Genomic DNA, 21,791 nt, shown 5'->3' on the forward strand with positions numbered 1-21,791 from the left:
TTAAAACAAATAAGAATTACTGAGGAGTTCGAAAAATCTATAATTTTTTATATTCATAATATGCCTCTTATAATTTCGGTGATTAATTGGATCTGATATAATATTTTAGAAATTCCACGGCTCGTGTGTCTTGTTCGAGTCACCAATCACAAAGGATTGGTTTGTTACTAGCCAATAATCTGCCGACATCTCACGTTATTGCCTGAATCATGAGGTCCGTTTTACCTATCACTGGGAACGCACTGTTCCCTGGTTGGTGTCTCAACCAGGACAGATGACAGTCCGGATCCTGTGTTCAAGACCGTCTGATTCGAATCGAACGGTCATAGACACGGAGTGGTCAAAACCGTGGGCGTCCCATACCGTGGATCCTTCCACGCTTAAATTCTAATAGAAACACTCGAATTCACGTCCGACTCTTACGTGCTTCAGTCTCTCGTGAAAGCCAGTAGTGGGGCCCATGCTGCCTCCAGAAGCAGGTGTGCCGCGTGCGGGTGAGATGTGAACAGGCGAGGCGCGCAAAGAATCATGCTTACGTACACAACCCGTCAACCATGCCGGTATAGCATAATTTTCAGTACGTGGTGGCCATGATAAAACAGCATGGTTCGGCCACCAATCGCGGGCTCTTATCGAAGATCTGGTTTGCTCGCGGATTTGGTGAACCGGTGTGCCGCGACCCGATACTTCTGTTTCGTCTACCACTCGATTTGGGCCGGTCGCGACGGCGACGCTGCTCGAGAAAGCCGTCGTGCTTCGGGGAATTCCACCGCCAGCTCGCTATCGCTATGGCATCCGCCGACAATCACAGTAAGTAATCCACTCTTTTCCTTTCCTCCGATTCCCTTTCTTTTGCTTTTCCACGCCCTTATCTTTCAAGAACGAGTTCGAGAATCTCAATGAAGTTATCCTTCCGAAGTCTTCGTCCGATTTCCTTCCGAAACCTTGTCCTGGATTTCTTACCGAGCTTGCTTAGTTCCACTCAGATATCATTGTAAAAATATAAGTATATCAAAGAAAATTGGGTGCAACATAATACTATTCAGTTTTATTCCTTTATGGATTTTAATTCACAAGAGATGGTAAACAAGGCCCTATCGCTTATGCAAGAACTTTGGCCTTTTTGGGGTGTTTAGTTTAGTCTATATCAATAACAAAGACATTCTGTTCAATTAAAAATCTAAAAGCTAGATTCTAGCATTATGCTTCCTAAGTTCTTACTGTATTGACCATGTTGTTTTCAAATTTATTTATGCAATTAATACTATATATTCGGAGCTACCATTATTCTATGTGAATGGCTTATCTCGTCTAAAAGAAAATTTGAATTTGATGTTTCAGATTCCATAAAATCAGTGGCAGTTGTTGGTGGTGGAGTCAGGTACAATATTACTAAATACAATCTTTTACATTGTTCCACTAAAAATGTTTTGTTTGTTACTAGTGTGTGAAATCAACTGCTTTGTCCCTTATCCATGGACCAACATCTATTAGATTTGTTATATAATTTTCAAGTTTTTATTTGAAAAAATACAAAATTACCTTTCAGAGTCTTTGACTCCTTTTCCCTTTGTAGCTTATTGAGTAGCAGCCTTATATTAGTAGGCAAATATTTTAAAGAATGCAGATGATTTTTGGAGTAGATAAGTCATAGCATTCAAACTTTTATGTTTTGAATTTATCTTCTAAATATACAACAACCAATTAATTATGTATTCCTTTTGCTGATTAGTCTACAGCTACTTGGGTTGACTTAGAGAGTATAAGTTAACTGCTGACATCTCTTAGAAATATTCTCTTCTCAATTATCGTTTTTTTGTGTACATATATTTTTGATTTGCTGATTACAGTTCTGTCCTAATTTTTTATGATATTGTGCTTTCATAACTAACTGGAGTACTACTTGAGGAAAAAAGGATTAATGGATAAACTTAAAATTTAATGTAAATTTTTTATTGACTTCCCATGATTTTTAAAGTAGGTCTCTGCCTCTTCTTGTCCATGGAGGAAACTTGATTTAATCTGGGTACTTGTTGGAGTGATCATCATTCTGTGTCGTTTGAAGATATGTGAAGTTATGAATCATTATGCTTTTTAAACATGTTCACATGTTTGTAGATTTTCTTTTCATTCTTGAAAAATACTATTTTTAGTGATTAATATTTCTAGTGACTGTTTGCTAAATTGTTTTGCAAAACTCTTAAATGTTTAAAGTGGACTTGCTGCTGCGTACAAACTCAAGTCAAATGGTCTAAAAGTAACCCTCTTTGAGGCTGAAGAAAGAGCAGGAGGAAAAATAAAAAGCTCTTCAGAGAATGGTCTCATATGGGACGAAGGGGCAAACACTATGGTGAGTTAAACAATTTCATGCATGCTAGTTTGTAGTTAGACTGTTCATCTAGGTATCATACAGGTTTTAGACATAAAGTAATTAGTTTAACTTGCCTGTCAAAGTAAAGGATTCCTGAATATACTTTAAAACATAAATCCATTTTCCAAGGTTCGCAATTTCGTATGGTACCGGAGTTTCGACGTTACCTCGGTACGGTACGATGCTGTATACCGAGCAGTATACCGAGCAGTATACCGAACGGTATACCGCTCGGTATATATATATATATATATATATATATATATATATATATATATATATATATATATATATATATATATATATATATATATAAAAGATTATATATATATTTATATATATATATTTTTTATAAAAGGCGACGTCGCCTTTTCCTTCTCCCACGCGGGGCGACGTCGTCTTGTTTATATATATATATATATATATATATATATATATATATATATATATATATATATATAAGTTTATATATAAATATTATATATTTATATATAAATATCGCGTCGCCTTATATATATATATATATCGTTTAGTCCGGTAACGGGCGATCCGTGTACCGGTCAGCTAATAAACCGGTACGTACCGCCCGTACCAAGCGGTATTATTCGAAATTACATACCTTGTCATTTTCTACAGTCAAGTTATATGTACATCACATACTCTTGAATCTTGACTATAAGCATCCTATTATGTGCAGACAGAAAGTGAAAGGGAGGTTGGGAGGTTGATTGACCACCTTAGTCTTCGAGAAAAGCTACAAATTGTATGCCTTTTTCTCTTGATACTTCTTGTTATTCTTTTAAACCTTTAATGTCATATAAATTTGTTGGTTTGTCCCATGCGCACATTTGTTGGTAGCAAATCAATGAGAGATCTGTATGTTTTAGCTAAAGAAGGGGCTTCTCTTATAAAGATCAAAATTTTTAAACAATAATTTACCTCATATAAGCTCACATTGATGTTGCAGGTTGGAAAATTTTCTTTAGAACATCTAAGAACATTACAACTGGCATCTATCACTTAGAGAAAATTTTCGTTACTTCTTTTTTTTTTTAAGATCCTACAAGAAATTCATCTCTTTCATCTTAACAAGCCATTTTGGACATTAATGGTTGCTAAAATACATTAAAATGGTCTGAAGGCGTTTGAGAGTTTAACGTGTGCATAAATATAGGATGCCAATCATTTATGAGATTCCTGTGAAATGTAAAAATAGAGGTTGTGCTGATGTTGATTTGACTGCATTTTTCTGTTATGATGTCAGCCTTCAACTGAGAATACCAAAACAAGGCTTTTACTATCTTGTGGGAATGAGGAAATAATGCAAAAAAGACATGGACATCAATTCTTGTGATTTGAGCCCTTGTTACAGAACAGAAAACCCACAATGGAAGCCAAAAACTGTTAGGACAGTGAAAATTCACAAATGAGCTTAAGATGACTATCGAATCTTGTCACAATGTTTTCATTTTCTAAGTTCTAAGTATTTGCATGGTTTGATATTCCCTATGCTTCTTTCTTGAAAATGAGTTTTCATATATCCTAAGCTTTAATTTTCCAGGCATTGTTACATTGTCTATCTGTTCTTCAAGGTTGGGGAAGACAAGGTTTACAGTGTCTATCTGTTCTACAAGGCTGCAGAACATAAAATTAAATGTAGGGTATGGACTGTTTTGAATGAGCTGTACGTGGCCAAAATCCAATATAATAATTGTCATACTAGGATGAACATGTCACAGCTAACAAGCATCTGAAAATAATTTAGAATATGTTACATCCTACGTGAAAATGAAGGGCATTCATCTTCTGATGTTTACATTCTTGTAAGTCTTGAAGTACACCATTTCCAAGAATCTGTATAAGTACACCTTAAATGATTTTTCTTTGTTATCCTTCACATGAAAGTATGCTTTTCTATTTTTGTTAGTTACTGTATATTTTCTTTTGGACGCTATATTCGGTTCTTTAAGTTCCTAGAATCATGTTTGAAGGCACCACTTTTGGACTTATTTGATTTCTCACGTAGACACACTTCTGAGACACTTTATTTGCAGAACTACCACTGCTTGGTATGTCCAAGAGGAAGTCCTTAAAGCTAATGAATGTTTGACTAATAAAAGTGGCTTCTACTTATTTGGCAGCCTGTGTCCCAAAACAAGCGGTATATTGTGAGGAATGGAATGCCACAGCTGGTAATATAACATAATAGTGTCTGATCAATTCGGAACCAATGCTTTCTGTCCTAATTTTACATTGTTTTACTCATCATGCTGCTTTCTGCATCAGATTCCACTGAATCCGGTTGGGCTGATCATGAGTAACATCCTTTCTGCTAAATCAAAGGTTTGTTTTGCCATTATAAATCAAAATACAATTTTCAACTTGAACATTGTTTTTCTGGACATGCCTTAAGGAATATGGTGTAAGATTTGGAAAAATGGAAGATATTGCAAAAGAATAAGGATGTATAAACCCTTATAGTTTCATTCAAGGATTACTAGTGAAAGAAACAGGGAGTCTCATCCAGTTACCTAGACTTGAATCTTGGCCTGATGTGGTTTTTTAACTATAGCCCACTGGTATCTGCTGAAACATGTCCAAAAGACCCCAATATAGCAGCTTTGCAGACAACTACTGGCTAATGTGAAGTGGGTGACTGAGACTTGAATGTTGACCTGAGGTATTCTTTTAACTATATCCTGCTGACATCAGCAGAAATATCTCTGAAATTCCCAAAGAAGTGTCAAATCATATGAAACCCACTGAAACCATTGATATTTCTTTTGCAACTTCCCCTCCCTTTATATCTTCCTCAACAGCCCATAGAAATCAGTGTCGAAAAGCCATCGATTGCTTGATACATTTTGAGATTGAATCCTTAATTTTATTCTGTCAGTCGTTTTTAGTTTTATTATAGCGAAGCTTGTTTCGATTAACTAAATAATTTATTTTGTCAAAATATGAAAAAGCATACGAAAGATACCACTTATACTGAAACTAATACTGATTCACTTGGCACTTGTATATTGCAAACTTGAGTTTCTTTTAAGAGAAACTCATAATAACTTCTTCTATAATTATTTTTAAGTAAAATCTCAAACTTAAGCTGAGACTGAAAACAAAGGGCATGGAAGTTGGTTTGAGATGCTTAGAAGCTGAGAGCAAAAACATAGTGAAGATATCCTTGCAGTGAAATCTCAAACTAAGGATCTAGCTGGCATTGAAATCTCTTAGAATTTTTTGGAACTCCTAAGAGTAGTTCGAAACTTCATACTACGTCCATTTTACATATCTTTTAGGGGATATCTCAAACTTAGAAACTGAGGTTGAACTCAAATTATGAACGTAGCAGGTATGAGATTTGAAGAATGTGGTAGTGCAGGTCTCATGTTAATGTGCAGCATAGTTTAACAAAAGAAAAGTTCATCATGGGAAGCAACTGGGAGTACGGAAGCATTTAGGGACCAGGGTTTGGCGAATCTCTTCCTATCTATTTTTACAGAGTGCTGATCCTGATCTGGATTCTAGACTATATAAAGAGAAGGAATGACACATTAACCTCGTGCAAGGCATTATGTGTTTTAATTACTTATTGGCTAGTGCTTGTACTGGTTCTGTTGAGTTATTTTGGGATCTTCTAGTGGTTTCTGTGATTAAATGGCTGAATAACAGATGCAGAAGAAAAATAAGTATAATATAGTCATTCAAGAAGTTGAGATGGGAATTGTCAAGATAATATTTTCTTTAATGGTTTTCCAAAGTTTCAAAATATCATAGTTAAGGTTATTAATTTATATTATGGTCTTTGCAGAATATACTCATTTTAAAATTTATACCCCACAACTTTTTCTACTCGATGGGTATTTGGATGATGTTATCTTTGTGCTACGATTGTTTGTTTATTCTGCTTGATGATTTCATTGTACTGGATCAATGATTTTCTTATTAAAAACTTCTTTTATGTTCCTGCAGGCAAGAATATTTCTAGAACCACTTTTGTGGAAAAACTCAGGCAGAAAGAAATCCTCAAAAGTTTCTGAAGAAAATTTGCAGGAAAGGTGATTATCTATTTAAAATTTGTGTAGCATTATTCATAAGCAGTTTAGTGTTTCAAATCTTCTGCTTTAGTTACTAGTTGGTTGCCGACATATATCAGCAGGTTGCTGCTTCAAGCAAGTTACCACCTTATGCATAAGTTTGTGTTATTTAACTAGACCATTGTGCATATCACAAGGACTTTATTCCATTGATTTGATCACATCTAGTTGTAATAGGAGAGGGGGGTAATGGTTATCTGTATGTGATTGAAGGAAATGCCTCTTCTACATTACAGAAGTCCATTGTTTAAGAATTTAAAATCTAATGCCTTTTCGTATGTATCTAAACTTGAATTTAACATTCAATCAATTCCAGTTCTTACAAATTACATGGAAGTAGAAATCACTCTCTAGTTATGATATTAAGCTGTATTTTTTAATGTGGAAGTATTTGAGCATCAACCTTTCTGGTTTCTGCAGTGTGGGGCAGTTCTTTCGACGTCATTTTGGAGAAGAGGTGGAATTTATTTCATTCTTTTATTTTATACTTGCAGATTTAAGTTTTCATTCCATGCTCTGTCACTTGTTTTCTCCATTACCACAATTATGAGCATGCATAGTCAATCTCAGCTACAATTTGTCTATACTTTGGGAAATAAATTGATTCTAGTTTCTAATCCATTATAGGTTGTTGATTATCTAATTGATCCTTTTGTGGCTGGCACCAGTGCTGGAGATCCCGAATCACTCTCTGTGAGTATCATGTTTGTCTTTGAAAAGAATATTTTCTTTTTCCTTGTTGAACTTTTAGATATGTCTTCTAACATAGGTAGGAGTAGGATTTTACCTCTGACCATTTTTATTTTTTGAATGATCCCTGGGACTGCTGATAACTAATTGCAGCATAAAATTAATCGAGTAAAATGACACAATCTATTGCTATTTCAAGTGTTTTTTTTTTTCAGTCCAAATGATTCTAACTTCTAATGAACTTTCCATATAGCCTCATAACATTTATCCCTTGTAAAGTTCTATGGGTATCTTCTTCTTTATGATTAGTTATTTATTACAGGTGCAACATGCATTTCCAGAGTTATGGAATCTGGAAAAGAAGTAAGTTCTTGCTAGTATTAAATTTCATTTTGTTGATCCTAGAAAGCTTATAGGTGATTTCAAGTCTTTAAACTTTTTATATTGAAATTACATTTGTGGTTATTGCTTTTCCTAAGCAAACATTGTCTAAGTTCTTATTTTGCTCCACTTTTATATCTTTTCACAGGCATTGAAGAATTCTGTGAAATGGTCTTAGATGTTGGACTCTGATATATGCCTGTGGTTTTGTTGATCCTAGTGTCAACAAGATAATTAGTGTGATAATGTTGCATGTTAATGTTTCGATATGTGTTAGTAATTCTTTCTAATTGTCATTTGCTGAAATGCAATTTTCGATTTGGAGCATCCATTCTAATTTTTACCCTTTGGTTACTGCTTTTAGTGGAAAAATTATGGTGATTAGATCACACAATTTTTTCACACGGACAACGGGAGTTAACTTATGTCTCATTTTCATCTGACTTCTACTTATCTGCTAAATAGTTGTATTGGATAACATAAGTTTTATGGGGACAATGCGAACTTTGTACTGCTTGTGAGAATTATGGAATTTAATAGGTAATTAGGTATGTTTTTGGTTTGGTGCTACCAGATATGGTTCACTCTTTATTGGAGCTATCCGGTCCAAGCAAAACAGTGGAAGCAAAGAAAACAAGGCAAGAGAAGGTTCTTCGGGGAAGAAGAGACACCAACATGGTTCATTTTCATTTTATGGTGGAATGCAGGTAACATCATAAACTGACATGGCAACTGTGTTTCTTATGTCATTTATTGCCAGCTAATCTTGTTATGATTTCGTAAAATATTTGCATGAAATCTGTCATTCTTATCTGATCCACTTTAAACACGATTTATAATAGAAACAGTATAATGCATGCGCCATCCAACTTAGATCCTTGAGTTATATTTTGAAGATCATAAAACACTTTATTTTGGATTCTCTGAGTTTCTTGTTTGGTAGCATGCGAATGTGGGGGGTTGTAGCTTATTGTCACTTACTTTTGAAGTCTAATAATGATAAAAGTAAGAAGGGCAATGTCTTAATATCCCATGAGCATCACTAGATCAAACATGTATGCTGCAAGTATTGTTAAGCTGTTTCCATACTTCCATTTTATACTGCAAGATCTAGCACTAGGTGCAGGTAAACGAAACATGGAATTTGAAGGGCTCCAAAAAGATAATCACAAAAAAGCTTAATTTTAATAGAAGCTTTTCAAAAACTATAGAAGACAAAGCATATTGAAATTTTGTTCGGTCTGGCATTCGTACTGTTCTTCCAAATATTATTGTAGAAATACTGACAATATCTCATATTATTTTTCAGAAATGTGTTTAAGTCAGCAGCATTCATAGATTCTAGTGTCGATGACATGTATCTTGTGCATGTTATTTACCATATGCTGTGACCACTCTCATGGACCTGAGGTCCCACCCACCAAACTTTTTATTTTAAGTTTTTGTTTAAACTATGACTATGATCTCTAGTTTATTTAATATAAGTGATTGTATCTGTCCCTTGCAGACACTTATCGACAAGCTGTGTGAGGAAGTTGGTGTCGATAATTTGAAATTAAACTCAAAGGTGTTATCACTATCTTGTAGCTTTGATGGCAGCACACCATTGAGTAGTTGGTCAATTTCTTATGCTACAAATGATGCAGACACCAAGGAGCTAAAAAAAGACCAATCTTTTGATGCAGTTATAATGACGGTAATGAATTTTGTTGAATGATGCAACAAGTGACATTTCCTGTGTAACTGGCAACCTCAATGTTTGTGGGTACTTGTTTTACTGACTAGCAGATCTGTAAACATTGTGCTTTTCCAGCTATTTTTTGTGTCCAATTTTTTTGCCTAACCAGCCTCTATTGCATCTGAGTTCTTTTTGTAACCAACCAGCATGTAAACTAGAGGCACCTAAACTGGAAATCACATAGTAGGATGGCTAAATTGTGTAACGAATTTGTTGTTCTTTTTCAGGCTCCACTTCGCAATGTTCAGGAGATGAAATTCACCAAAGGGAGAAACCCTTTTTTGTTGGACTTTCTCCCCAAGGTTAGCTTTCTGAAGTTGAATTAATTTAGGGTTTACCATTTAAGCTTAGCTTTCTTGCTGAAGTGTAAGTATTTGGAATTAAAAGGAAAAGGCAATGCATCAGCCTCGACCAGCTATTTCACATTATTAAATACCCCTATGTTTTGCAGGTGAATTATTTGCCATTATCTGTCATGATTACCTCTTTTAAAAAGGATAAAGTCAAACGGCCTTTGGAAGGTTTTGGAGTTCTTGTCCCTTCTAAAGAACAAAAGAATGGTTTCAAAACCCTTGGTAAGACCTTTTATAGAGAAGCTCATTCAAATTAGTGCATGTTTCAATTCTATTTCTGCATGACAGTAATTTTGAGTTTTCTTTAGTATGATGTATTGCTCACAATACAATGTTATATATACTTATGAATTGTTCATGCAATGTAGGTACACTCTTTTCTTCCATGATGTTTCCTGATCGATCTCCCCATGATCAGTATCTGTATACCACATTTGTTGGGGGAAGTCGTAATAGAGATCTCGCCGGCGCTTCATTGTATGGAAAATTTTGGGTTCTCTTATTTTTTGACTTTGCATTCTGAATTATCATGATTAAATTAAATATTAGTACAGAAAAATATATTCTTTTTTGGATGGTTCAGGCCAACTTTGTCATATGTTCATAAACTTTTGTAGGGATGAGCTGAAACAAATTGTGACTTCAGATCTGAGAAATCTGTTGGGTACGGAGGGGCAACCAACCTTTGTGAAGTAAGAAATACATTTCAAAGTGTTTCCTAGTGTATGATGAGTAGCATAAGTTCTTCTAACCGTAGTTTAAACTTTAAAATACAATAGGCCATATAGCTCGACACCGATTGGTATGCTTTTCTATAATGTTTTCAAGTTACATTGGGTGATATATGCTTGACGTAATGCTCAGTATCCCAGAACTGCATCATAATAGGTTATTGAAACCAGTATCTAAAACTTTTCTTCTAACTATTATTTTTTTATGGTCTGGTATTTAATGTTGGGTTATCCTAATACTTCTGTTGTCATATTTATTATCATGTGCTATTTTACCTCAAAGCATCATCATTTTTTCAAAATTATTAGGAATTTCTTGTACACTAAATTGTAGGCATATCTACTGGAGAAATGCTTTTCCATTGTATGGTCACGATTATGATTTAGTCCTGGAAGCTATAGAGAAAATGGAGGAAAATCTACCTGGGTTCTTCTATGCAGGTAAGTCAACCTCTGCAGAAATGCATATTTTATTTGTCAAATGAAGATTAATTATAATTAGGCCTCTATTTTTTTGTGCATGTAAAAACATTACGGCATGTTGTTGTTTTAAGTATTTTATTGGTTTACCTGCGTATTGATTATATCTACCTGAGTTTAGTGAACAGAAGAACTTGCATCTTGTAGTAAGTGCCTTGCCTAGCTGGTGCAACAATAATGAATTCTTCAAGATATCTGTAACATAGAAAGGATTTGAATGCATCTTTATAGTTTTTACAATGTATTAAACCCAAGAACCAAATTGGAAAAGTAAAATAATGGTATGCCCTGTTAGGTGCTTTCTGAAGATGGGTCTTTTTTTTTTCCTTCTAATTTTCCTTGCTCCGACTGTTTCTTCATCTTAGCAATTTACGTTATTTAACGCTACTCAGGTCCTTTTGTAATGTTCCTTCGTAAACATTGTTCTTGTCAGGCAATCATCGAGATGGATTATCCGTAGGGAAAGCTGTAACTTCTGGGTGCAAAGCAGCTGATCGTGTAGTCTCTCATCTCAATTCTTGTATCAAGCAGGATTCCACCTGATGTGGCATATTAGGGCTGAAACGTTACGTTTCACTTTTGTCAATCTCCATTGTGTTATTTTACTTGAACATCCATAGCACTTGATCTGATGATTTTGGAAGCAAAACTTCCTCTACCTGTCGGAAGTTGTCATGAATCGAGTAAGTTGTATCACAATATCTACCCGTCTTAAGTGCTCCTTAGCCAAAATCGTAATGACCTTTTGGTAGTTAACTATGGATGGATTTTTAAAGCAATCAAATAATCTGCGATATGCGTTTCCTTGGATGAATTATGAACAGTTACTTCCAAGAACATAATAGCCAGGATAGCTCAGTTTTTTTATTGTGTGTGTTTTGGTTAGCTTCAAATCTGGGCATAGGAACAGTCACCAACCACACCAATGATCGATCTAGGCGTGGTTTAGCCCTCAAGATTGAGAATCTATAATAAATTATCACCAGTCAATTTTTTGATCGAGGTACTGATTGATCCAACTGACAAAATTGTATGTGTTGGTGTTGACCTTTCTAATGTATGAAATTAGTTTCGGAACAAGACAATTCTGTAATCTAGAATTGCCAAAATCTGCTGGTACATCAACTCAGATCAAAGTTTACATTAGATGACTAACTGCATCCGGTCATAAAGTAGAGTAAATACACGAAGGCACAGAAAAAATTTATCGGAAAAGAACCAATATTCCTGTTAAAAATTTTAAGTGTAAAGAAGCAGTTTCCTCTTGGCAAATCATGCCTCTCAAGCTAGATGTTTTGTGCTGCCAATGTTTCTGTTTCCTTTGGGTGGATGATTCCCCGGGCTTAAGCAAAAGTTACTGGTAGAATTCAACTCAGCTATTGGTGATTTCTTTCTCCTTCGCCTTGCACATATCATCCGCGGTCTTCACAAAGCGCTTGGTCATCTCCTCGATCTGGACAAGATAGAGAGGTGCATCACCTAACACATCAAGCAGTGCACCTTCGAAACTTTTGTGATGTTACCTCCTTCTCAAGCCTCTTTATATCGTCTTTTGGGAATCCTGCAGCCACCTTTTTTATAGAATCCTGTGCCTAATCAAGAATCCAATATCCATAAGAGCAAAGCAAGAAATCTGATTGCAATATGTTGAACAAGGGTTTGACAGTAACCGGGACTTGGAAGTGGAAAAAGAATGTGTTGCAATGCAGTCAATACCAGATGAAAACAAGGTTTTGTCTTTGGGTTTTTTTTACTATGTTGTCGAGCAACGATTTGATTTACAACAGTCAAATATGTGAAAGATAGGTTTTGTAGTTTTAGGTGGATCCTTACTGGCACAATCGACAGTATACTGTCATGATTGTAAAAGAAGCAAATTGTCATAGGAGTTGCCTATACCTTCTGACGTGCTCTTCTGATACTTTGTTTAACATCTTCAGAAGATTTTGTGACTACCTTGCAGAGTGCCTGAGAAAATAAGCTCAAATAAGGCTATGACGTGAAAGCAAAAAATGGAGGTTAAAGAAATATCTGTTCAAAATAACTCACCTGCATGTTCTCCTTTGTGAGTCTGAAAGATAATAGTCCATGCCAAAATCACAAAAAGAGAAAAGCTTATTTGTTTTGTGAAAAATAAGAAATATAGATTAGAATGGAATTTAATCGGTTTTTATATGCAAAACGAGAAAAAAGCAAAGCTGGATTCAAATACCTCCTAAAGCCAGCAATATTCCAGAAAAGGTCTAGTTTGCAGTCTAATTAATTATAAATACTGAAGCTTAATAACTTACGGTGGAATTGCTGCAATTAATCGTTGGCCATCAGGCGTTGGATTTAAACCCAATGGTGACGAAATTATTGCACTCTCTACTGCCTTCAAAGCCTGCAACCAATTAAGTTGCCAATAATAACTAAGAGAAGATATAATGGTTCTACTCTTCGCCCAAACCAGTATGTACTGAGCACAATACATACCAGTTGGATGGTTTGTTGGGTAGGTGGCACGGACCACAACACATGCCTAACAACACTCTGTATACACAAATCTGAAAAGAAATTTTGTGGTACTGTATGTCGGTATGCTAGCACATAACAGTCTGTACCCGTGTCAATGCCCAACACAAGTCCGATACCCAACCATGCATCATATAAATAACTAGATAATTTGGATTTTTTTATTGGTAGAAAATTGGTCCTGAATGTATGATTGATGATCTAAACATAACAAATGTTCAATTTCTTGTTGTTTTCTAGAGATTGACAAGTTTGCTACAAATTGACATCAGGAAGTTGCACCAACCAACCAACCAAGATCAATAAATAATTTACAGTTAGGGACTGTTTGGTTTTACAATCAGCTGAACTCAAAAGTGACAAGTCCCTATCAAATTATTGAATGATCATATAGTGCTTCTATATTTTGATAGCATAAAAGAATGAAACCACAAAGGCAACACTTACCTACCTGACCAGATTATTAGGAAAAATATGTAAACTATTTTCTCAATGCCTTCGGGTTTGGTACTTAAACCATGGTATCTAGAAATCATAGAGCTATGCACCAAAATTTTGTTGGCCTTATAATTACGTCAGCTAGATTCTATTCACATCACCTAGATAAGGAAATTCTTTCCTTTGTTTCCTGAATATGTTTCCGTGTACTAAATTCATAGCGTCAAAAAATGACTGATCTCTAGGTCCATAAGTATGCATATGGGACATACAGCTGAGCACTCGTTTCAAAGTTTTGATGACAAGATCCAAAATAAGAGAGAAACCATGGAAAAGAGAGGTTATATTATGGTTCAAGAATTAGATTTTACAGTGGGATCATAAGGTGTCACTGAGAGAGTCTTTGAGTCTATGACTGAAACAACAGCAACATGATTCAGAGGCATCTTTGCACCACCTGTTTCTACCAGGATATGATCAAGCATTCCTGCAAAAAGCAATCCCGATGTATGTGAAGAGACCAAAGTTCTTACAGAAAATGACATAAACAAATAGTTAATAAAAGGCATACCAGCAGATGCTCTTCCAGTCCTGAGTTTACTTAACTCCCGCGATAAAGCAACAATTGCAGCCTCCATCTGTGAAAGAGTGGTTGACTTCACCGTTGGACCGAAGTTAGGATCAACCTGAATCTTCTCGTCGTTGTTGTCATCCTCTAAAAGAATCAAAATGACAAAAACATAAAACATAATCCAATTAAGAATGGGAAGCACAGAAGGGTAAGGAACATATATTTAAATTTTAGCAAGGTATGTAAGATTAATTGTTTTTCATTGTGTTTCCTTCATCTTTAAATTTGAATTTAAAATGAATCAAAATAATTCAAATAACAATTTAAAAGATCTGTAACATGGATATCATCTCTATGATCTGCATCACCAGGTTGTCATGTCCTAACATCTTCTGCCACTGCTAGTAAAATTAGCATGATACATTTGACAGGACAAAAAAAAAAAATATTGATTACGAGGACAAACTTGTGGTTTGCATGAGCATGAAAGTACATTGCATATCTAGTTTTATGTTTCATCGTCATTGTTATTAATTATATAATATTACTGCAATACCATAAAACAAGATTGATAATGATACACTTCATATGTTTCTTTGGGCCTTTGATACAATTCTATATTTATAATGACAATGATAGTATGATAACATAAAACAAGATTGATAATGATACAATTCTACAATTATATTACTGTGTTACCATTGTTGTTAACTCTGCCTTACCCTACATTGAGTAAGGCCCAAAACATTCTTCAGATTAGTAAATATTGAACTCATATTCAGTCTTCCAGACAAAACAGTTCCTGCCTTAGATTTTATTCTGTTCTGAATTATTACTACTGGAAGCAGACAGCACGACAATTGCATGACAAAGTACATAACCATAAAACATCAACATTGTCTACTATTACTGTTCCAAAATTAACTATGTCTACGATTACTGTTCGAAAATTAACTATGTTAAATCCAATCTGCTTGGTAAGATCAAAAAGAGGCAACGCAGGCTTTGACTTGAATTCTAGCCACTTTGATCACAAAGTAGTAACCTTACCATCGTACCAAGATTAGCCCTCAAGTTACTTTGCAAAATCATTGGCAATAATCTCCACAAAGTTCCAATCAGTCATGTTTATGTTTAGCTATCTATATCAGTAAAGGAATATATGGACGTAATTGTCAAAATCCATGTCCAAAAATACTTTTCCTGTGCCATTCAGTTGCTCGTCATGCAACCTCCGTTACATTATATTCTTTACCTCTACTCACCACCAATCTCTCTAGCATACTATAGGTTATGTCGGATCATCCTCTATTAATAGCTCCTTGCTGGTATAGCACTACAATCTTTCACGACCTGACACTATTAGTCTATTATCTAATTGGAGGGAGGAGCACTACAACTTGACCTAGAAACCATGTCAAAAACTAAACTTGATTGAACTGATGCTTCCATCTCAACTCGACATTCAATCCATAAACGAGCAAATACTGCAAAGGCGAATCCGACGGCCCCGCAATAGACCGCAGGATACCATGTCCTGCTCGTCATTGTTCTCTAAGGAGGAGGAAAAGAGGAGGAAGCACACAAACAGCGAAGGACGACAGCTTACTTGACTTCTTTCCCTTAGCGAAGCCCCTCCGACTTCCCAACGAGTAGTCGGAACCTACACGGAAGAAGCCGCCACGAATGCCGAGAACGGACACCTCCTCCAGTGCGGGATCGCGAGGAGAGACGTACGACGAGGGCGACAGAGCGACGACACAACGAGGAGCTCGGAGGAGGAGAAGGCTCCTCGACTGGAGAGCTCTCCGAAGACACATCGCCATGGTTAGGGCCACGGTTACTGGCTTCTGTCTGCTATCGGATCTCTCGTTCGCCTTTGCGCCGGAGTAGTTTCGAAGCGGAAGAGAAGCCGACCAGCGCAGCCTTCGCGTTCGTTCGCAAAGAGGGTTTTTCTCGTCTATCTTATACCTCTCCCGTTTGCTTTATTTACAATGTTACCATGCCCGCAGGGTTTTATTATTATTATTATTATTATTATTATTATTATTATTATTATTATTATTATTGTCATTGTTATTGTTGTTGTTGTTGTTAATATTATTATTATTGATGATACGATTTCACTGATATTTCTTCTTTATTATTCTTAAATAATACCGTAGCTTATTATTTGGGGTATTTCTTAACATATGATTATTATTTTACTTTTATTAATCGTGAATTTGCTATTCCTTTAGCCGAATTATGAAGAAAAACAATAAAATAATGTTTAGTAAAATAATAAAAATCAAATAAATAAACAAGTATTTTTCAGGTGGTAGCTGTGGAAGATGAGACTGACCCGTCCGCATTCGGTAGGTAAAACCCAGCTTCGTTACGGTGTGCCCCCGAAAACATTGCACCAAAATCAAACCGACTCCCTTCTTTTGTCACTCTTTTTCTGATTGACGGTGATGATTAGTGGTATAAGTTAATTTACGTCGAACCGGCGGTATAGATTAGGGCACGAAAGCCTTCACGAGAAATCCCAACCCTTCTCTTGCTCAGAATTAATAGGAGGGCGGTGTCTGCGGATCGATCTCGCCATCTTGTCATCGCCGAAGTGAGATTGGATTGGGCAGAGAGAGAGAGAGAGGTGCGGCAAAGGGGTCGACGGAGATGGCGAGCGGCGGGAGAGTGGATCTGGACGACGTGCCGTCGCTGGATCTGATGACGGAGCTCCTCCGCCGCATGAAGTGCTCGTCGAAGCCCGACAAGCGCCTCATCCTCGTCGGTATATCTCCTCCTCCGTCCACAACCCTCTCTAGATTTGAGATCTGTGGGTTAAAATGAGTTTCAAGCTTGTTATGGATTATCTTGCCAATGACACCCCACGAAAAGAAAAAGGGATTTCTGCGGTGGCGTTTTGGAATGTGCCATCGGAGGCAATGCATGCGTCCGGGACTAGCTATTTCTAAAACCTAGATCATGTCTATTCTCTTGGACGATATTACCAATTATTGAATAGGGCAGATTCCAACACGAGTTTTCGTCTGGTTATTTGTTCTATCGGAGACCAAATCAACTCATTATTCCCATATGTGCGTTTCCTACACAGTCGTGCATCAGTTGTGTGTACTCATCGAGTTGGGTATTAGATTAGTCAGTTTGGTTGTTATTTAGGGGGAATTAAGTGTTGGAAACAAAGGGTTTTTTTGAATTAGGTAAATGGTCAGTTGACTAAATAAGTGTTTTAGACTGGTTAGTATCTTCGTTGTTAAGGATCCTTGATATTTCTTGATGACAGTTGAGGGCGAATGCTTGGTAGCAGTATATATCTAATGACAGAGGTCGACAAATGGTGGCTTGAGAGAGAGCCTTAAGAAGAGATTCACTTAGAATTGCATGGGAAATTTGATTTTTTTAGTCCTAAGGTGCCTTCTTGCGTGCTAAATGAAAACTATTTCCTCTGCGATAGCTTTTTTACAGTTCAAATACTGCCTTAGTACTATTAAATCATACTACCATTATTTGTCACATCTTGGACTGTGGCGATAGAGCATCAACAGGAAGTGAATAACACCATTACAGCACCAACACACTTAGAAGAACTAAATAATTAAATGAAGAATGGGAAGTGCTCATGGTAAGGCTCACAGAAGAAATGTCCTTGGGGATCATGTTGGCTTCTAAACGAGGGGGCAATGATGTCAATCCATAGATCCAAATTAAGTTTAGGTGCATTTAAAGTTGGCATATGATGATAAAATTGCTAAGTAAACAATAGATTTGGAATGTAATATTAAAAATAAATGGAGATGTCAAACTGTCAATTTACAATAGGGAGATCCTTTATGTGAAGATCCCAACCTTTTCGTATGTCGGGTCCTATACAAGACCTATACTGATCGGTACTAACCTATATGGTCCAGTATCGGTGCTTGGTCAGACCAGTATATACACATATGGGTCAGTACATGCCCTCCAACTGGTATTTGAAATCCTGGATGGCAGTAACTTTCTGTTCAACTTTCAATGGGTCTTTTAACATGGCAGGTCCACCGGGTTCTGGAAAGGGTACTCAGTCTCCTATTATAAAGGATGAATATTGCTTGTGTCATTTAGCCACTGGTGACATGTTGAGAGCTGCTGTGGCTGCTAAGACCCCACTGGGAATTAAAGCTAAAGAAGCTATGGATAAGGTATTCTTCTTTTAATGAATAAAAGTGAGATTAGAAAAGAATCAGTGATTTTAGTACTGATTGATTATTTTGACTCTTGGTCCAGGGAGAACTTGTTTCTGATGACTTGGTTGTTGGGATTATCGATGAAGCTATGAAAAAACCATCATGCCAGAAGGGTTTCATTCTAGATGGATTTCCGAGGACAGTTGTTCAAGCAGAAAAGGTAAATATTCTTTATTCTTTTACCATCCAATGCCAGATTGAGATTATTTTCTGTTTATTTAGTATTTTCCCTCTCAATTTTCCGAATTTGAGTTCAGCTTGACGAGATGCTGGCAAAGCAAGGTACCAAGATTGACAAGGTGCTAAATTTTGCAATTGATGATGCCATACTGGAGGAAAGAATTACTGGCCGTTGGATTCATCCATCTAGTGGTAGGACTTACCACACCAAATTTGCTCCTCCAAAGGTTCCCGGTATTGATGATGTAAGCAGATGGAATAAGTTTTAGCGTTTTCTTAGAGCATCTGTTTTTATTCTGAATATATTTTGTCAGAACCCCATGTATTTTGTGTTTTACTTCTTTTTTTTTCCTAATCGCAAAACATTAGATGTGCCTGAGGGTTGGTTGGGTTAGTGAATGTCACCGGGGAACTTTCTTGCTCAACATATAAATAAGATATTGGATTAATGTAAAATGGGAGTAGGTCAATAGCTAATTTGTAAAATTTTTTATTTTTTTGAATTGCATGGAGCTTGAACTTACATATGCATGTGCTGCTGATTGTCACATAGTTGATGGAATGTCATTATGATCTGACTTGAAATATGCATCTTGAGGTAAACATAATTCATATTCGTAGACTCTAGTGTCGTAAATAGATCTTGATTCACGTCATTGACGATTCCCTATTCCATCTTGCTGATTGGGATCTGTCAATTCTTAGCTTGAGTCACAAAGAGAGGAGGAAGATTATTGCTGCTTCTTCCCTCTGGCCTCCACTACTGTCTCTGCAGAAGAGACTTCTGTGACTTTGGGTGATTACGGCTGTAGGACTCTCATGACACCTTTATTTAAGGATTTTTTTTTTACACTTTAGAAATATATTCTTTTTCAGTTAAATATTTTATAGAACATATACGTGTTAAAAAATAAATATGTAATGTTCTTATTTTTACTGAAAATTATTTATATGTTTTTGCATGTAAAATTATATAAAGATTTATTTTCGTTATTTATCTAATCTGGCTAACATAGTCTGCCTGTCTATCTGGCTGATCCTGCCAACCTTGTCCCAAAGTTTGGGCTGATTCCATTTTTTTGTGAACCTTGTACCAACCCGCTGCAAATTAATGAGCTTTTTCTGTCCTTGTAAATGCATTTCTCAGCTCTTAAATGATGTTTACTAAATATATTATCTTGTAGTCTTGATGAGATCTTCGAAAACAGTTATGTAATGATATACTCTTAGTTTGGTTGGTCTTACGAAATTAATGCTCATATTCCTTCTTTTTGCTCTGAAGGTGTCGGGAGAACCCTTGATTCAGAGGAAAGATGATACAGCTGAAGTCCTCAAGTCAAGGCTGGAAGCTTTCCACAGACAGACCGAACCTGTAAGTTGTTTTTTCCTTCTTACCATTAAGTTTATTGAGATCATCATCTTCATTCTTTTACTGATAACTGTTTTATTTGTTGCATAATTGATCATATTTTTAAGCATAATATAAGTTTTTACACAACTTTGAGGTCATTAGGTGCATCTATTTTTATTGTCTGATGTCTGGCTATTGCATGTGCATGTACTTTTCTGCGAATGTAGGCATCAAAGTACCATAATGAGGTTGTTCTATTCTTATTTTTTGTTTGGTGTGTACCATGATATATTGTTTTCTTATCTATTGAAAACTGGCTCAATATTTGCTATGATTCAGGTGGCAGTCCTGTTAAGAGGAGTTAGCCATCTTAGATCAATTGTTGAGAAAATTGTTAAAACTTTTAGCCTTTAGGCAAGGTATGCAATTTTGAATAATACCATCTGGTATGAGCGGTACGTACCGGTCCGTCAGCTGACTGGTACATGGACCTCTCGTTATCGGACGGAACGATATATATATATATATATAAGGCGACGTCGCATCGCCTTTTTCGGTGAATATATATATATATATATATATATATACCGAGCAGTATACCGTTCGGTATACAGTATCGTACCGTATCGAGCTAACGTCGAAACTTCGGTATGGAACGAAATTATGAACCTTGCTTTTAGGATCTCATTAACCTACCGGCTAGCAATCCATCCTGTTATAATTAGCAATCTTAGATCGACTGTTAAGAAAATTCTTAAGTTTTAAGTATCTCATTAAATTACTAGCTATGAATCCTAGGCTGCTTTTCTTCAAGTGTCTTTCCATGTCTGCTATATTAGGTTTTAAAGAGATTAAGGCAGTTGACAGTCTGTTATTGGGAACCATCTATTTCCTGTTGGCATGCTATCCACTTGAACATGAACAACAATATTGATTTTTATTTACACAACATATGATTCCATTGATTCTTCGTCTGTTCTGAACAACAATTTTATTTTTCCTTAGTTGTTTTGTTATTATAGGCATATATTGTAGAATGATCATGGTCTTGTCTTGTGTGGCAGGTGATTAATTACTACAACAAAAAGGATGTCGTGGCTCAGCTTCATGCTGAGAAGTCCCCCAAAGATGTTACTGCTGAGGTTCTGAAGTCTCTTTCATGAGTGGAACCCTCCCTTTGCTTGACAAAAGTTTGATGTCACCAATAATTAGCCAGTGTCTTTCCTCTCAGAGTTTCGAACTTCCGCTGATTCACGCACAATGATGAGTCCAAAATAATCGATGAAACAAGAAATTTTGTTGTACTATTTTTTGGAGAAGAGGAGCTGTAACATTAACCTCGTTTTTTGGGGGGAGAAAGCTTCTAGATTCTGAAATTTGTTGCCTGTGTTTGTCTCCTAAAGATATATCTCCCTCTCCAACTCTGATCTGTGATCCGAGTGATAGGTATGAACTTTGTTTGCGCTTTACATGCTGAGGTTTTGAAGGAGCAAATGGGCTCGGTTGTCATCCCTTAATCCAAATCAAACCCCACACCTGCTGTGTTCATATTTGGTATCTATCTTCTTGTTTGATAGTACTGCAGATTTATATATCAGAATTTGTGTGGATGTTCCAATTGTTTAAATTTCACTAAAATACATATCAACGGGTATGGGATAGTGAAT

At 36.1% G+C, this 21,791-nt stretch overlaps 3 protein-coding genes across 3 annotated transcripts; 2 read left to right on the forward strand and 1 right to left on the reverse strand.

Moving 5' to 3' along the window:
- The first annotated feature begins 624 nt into the window (after nt 1–624).
- Nucleotides 625–11,651, forward strand: LOC135651776 (protoporphyrinogen oxidase 2-like). Its single transcript, XM_065172196.1, has 18 exons — nt 625–810; nt 1,342–1,381; nt 2,215–2,350; nt 3,069–3,134; nt 4,513–4,563; nt 4,658–4,714; nt 6,344–6,429; nt 6,889–6,925; nt 7,096–7,161; nt 7,481–7,521; nt 8,114–8,246; nt 9,047–9,235; nt 9,505–9,579; nt 9,729–9,852; nt 9,999–10,107; nt 10,248–10,322; nt 10,696–10,802; nt 11,275–11,651. The coding sequence occupies exons 1-18, from the start codon at nt 789–791 to the stop codon at nt 11,382–11,384; spliced, it is 1,524 nt and encodes a 507-aa protein (XP_065028268.1). The 5' UTR covers nt 625–788; the 3' UTR covers nt 11,385–11,651.
- A 304-nt stretch (nt 11,652–11,955) lies between these two features.
- On the reverse strand, nt 11,956–16,311 carry LOC103968435 (uncharacterized). Its single transcript, XM_009381659.3, has 8 exons — nt 15,974–16,311; nt 14,365–14,508; nt 14,165–14,280; nt 13,133–13,224; nt 12,891–12,912; nt 12,741–12,809; nt 12,365–12,433; nt 11,956–12,294 (listed from the first exon to the last, which is right to left on the reverse strand). Exons 1-8 carry the CDS (start codon nt 16,188–16,190, stop codon nt 12,214–12,216), a joined length of 810 nt encoding a protein of 269 aa, XP_009379934.2. The 5' UTR covers nt 16,191–16,311; the 3' UTR covers nt 11,956–12,213.
- Nucleotides 16,312–16,911: 600 nt separating this feature from the next.
- On the forward strand, nt 16,912–21,509 carry LOC135650641 (adenylate kinase 4-like). Its single transcript, XM_065170135.1, has 6 exons — nt 16,912–17,140; nt 18,403–18,548; nt 18,634–18,753; nt 18,851–19,018; nt 20,056–20,145; nt 21,189–21,509. The coding sequence occupies exons 1-6, from the start codon at nt 17,026–17,028 to the stop codon at nt 21,285–21,287; spliced, it is 738 nt and encodes a 245-aa protein (XP_065026207.1). The 5' UTR covers nt 16,912–17,025; the 3' UTR covers nt 21,288–21,509.
- The last annotated feature ends 282 nt before the right edge of the window (nt 21,510–21,791 follow it).

This window comes from Musa acuminata, chromosome BXJ3-10 (assembly GCF_036884655.1).
Source record: "Musa acuminata AAA Group cultivar baxijiao chromosome BXJ3-10, Cavendish_Baxijiao_AAA, whole genome shotgun sequence".
Classification (NCBI taxonomy): Eukaryota; Viridiplantae; Streptophyta; class Magnoliopsida; order Zingiberales; family Musaceae; genus Musa; species Musa acuminata.

Excerpts from the sequence above, each read along its gene's own strand:
- LOC135651776 (XM_065172196.1), top strand. The coding sequence starts at position 789 with ATGGCATCCGCCGACAATCACA. Across the intron at positions 8,247-9,046 it reads CATTTTATGGTGGAATGCAG|ACACTTATCGACAAGCTGTG; the intron begins GTAACATCATAA and ends TGTCCCTTGCAG. Across the intron at positions 9,236-9,504 it reads TTGATGCAGTTATAATGACG|GCTCCACTTCGCAATGTTCA; the intron begins GTAATGAATTTT and ends GTTCTTTTTCAG.
- LOC103968435 (XM_009381659.3), bottom strand. The coding sequence starts at position 16,190 with ATGGCGATGTGTCTTCGGAGAGCTCTCCAGTCGAGGAGCCTTCTCCTC. Across the intron at positions 14,281-14,364 it reads GACTGGAAGAGCATCTGCTG|GAATGCTTGATCATATCCTG; the intron begins GTATGCCTTTTA and ends TGCTTTTTGCAG. Across the intron at positions 12,434-12,740 it reads TCAGAAGAGCACGTCAGAAG|GCACAGGATTCTATAAAAAA; the intron begins GTATAGGCAACT and ends ATTCTTGATTAG.
- LOC135650641 (XM_065170135.1), top strand. The coding sequence starts at position 17,026 with ATGGCGAGCGGCGGGAGAGTGGATCTGGACGACGTGCCGTCGCTGGAT. Across the intron at positions 17,141-18,402 it reads CAAGCGCCTCATCCTCGTCG|GTCCACCGGGTTCTGGAAAG; the intron begins GTATATCTCCTC and ends TTAACATGGCAG. Across the intron at positions 18,754-18,850 it reads CAGTTGTTCAAGCAGAAAAG|CTTGACGAGATGCTGGCAAA; the intron begins GTAAATATTCTT and ends ATTTGAGTTCAG.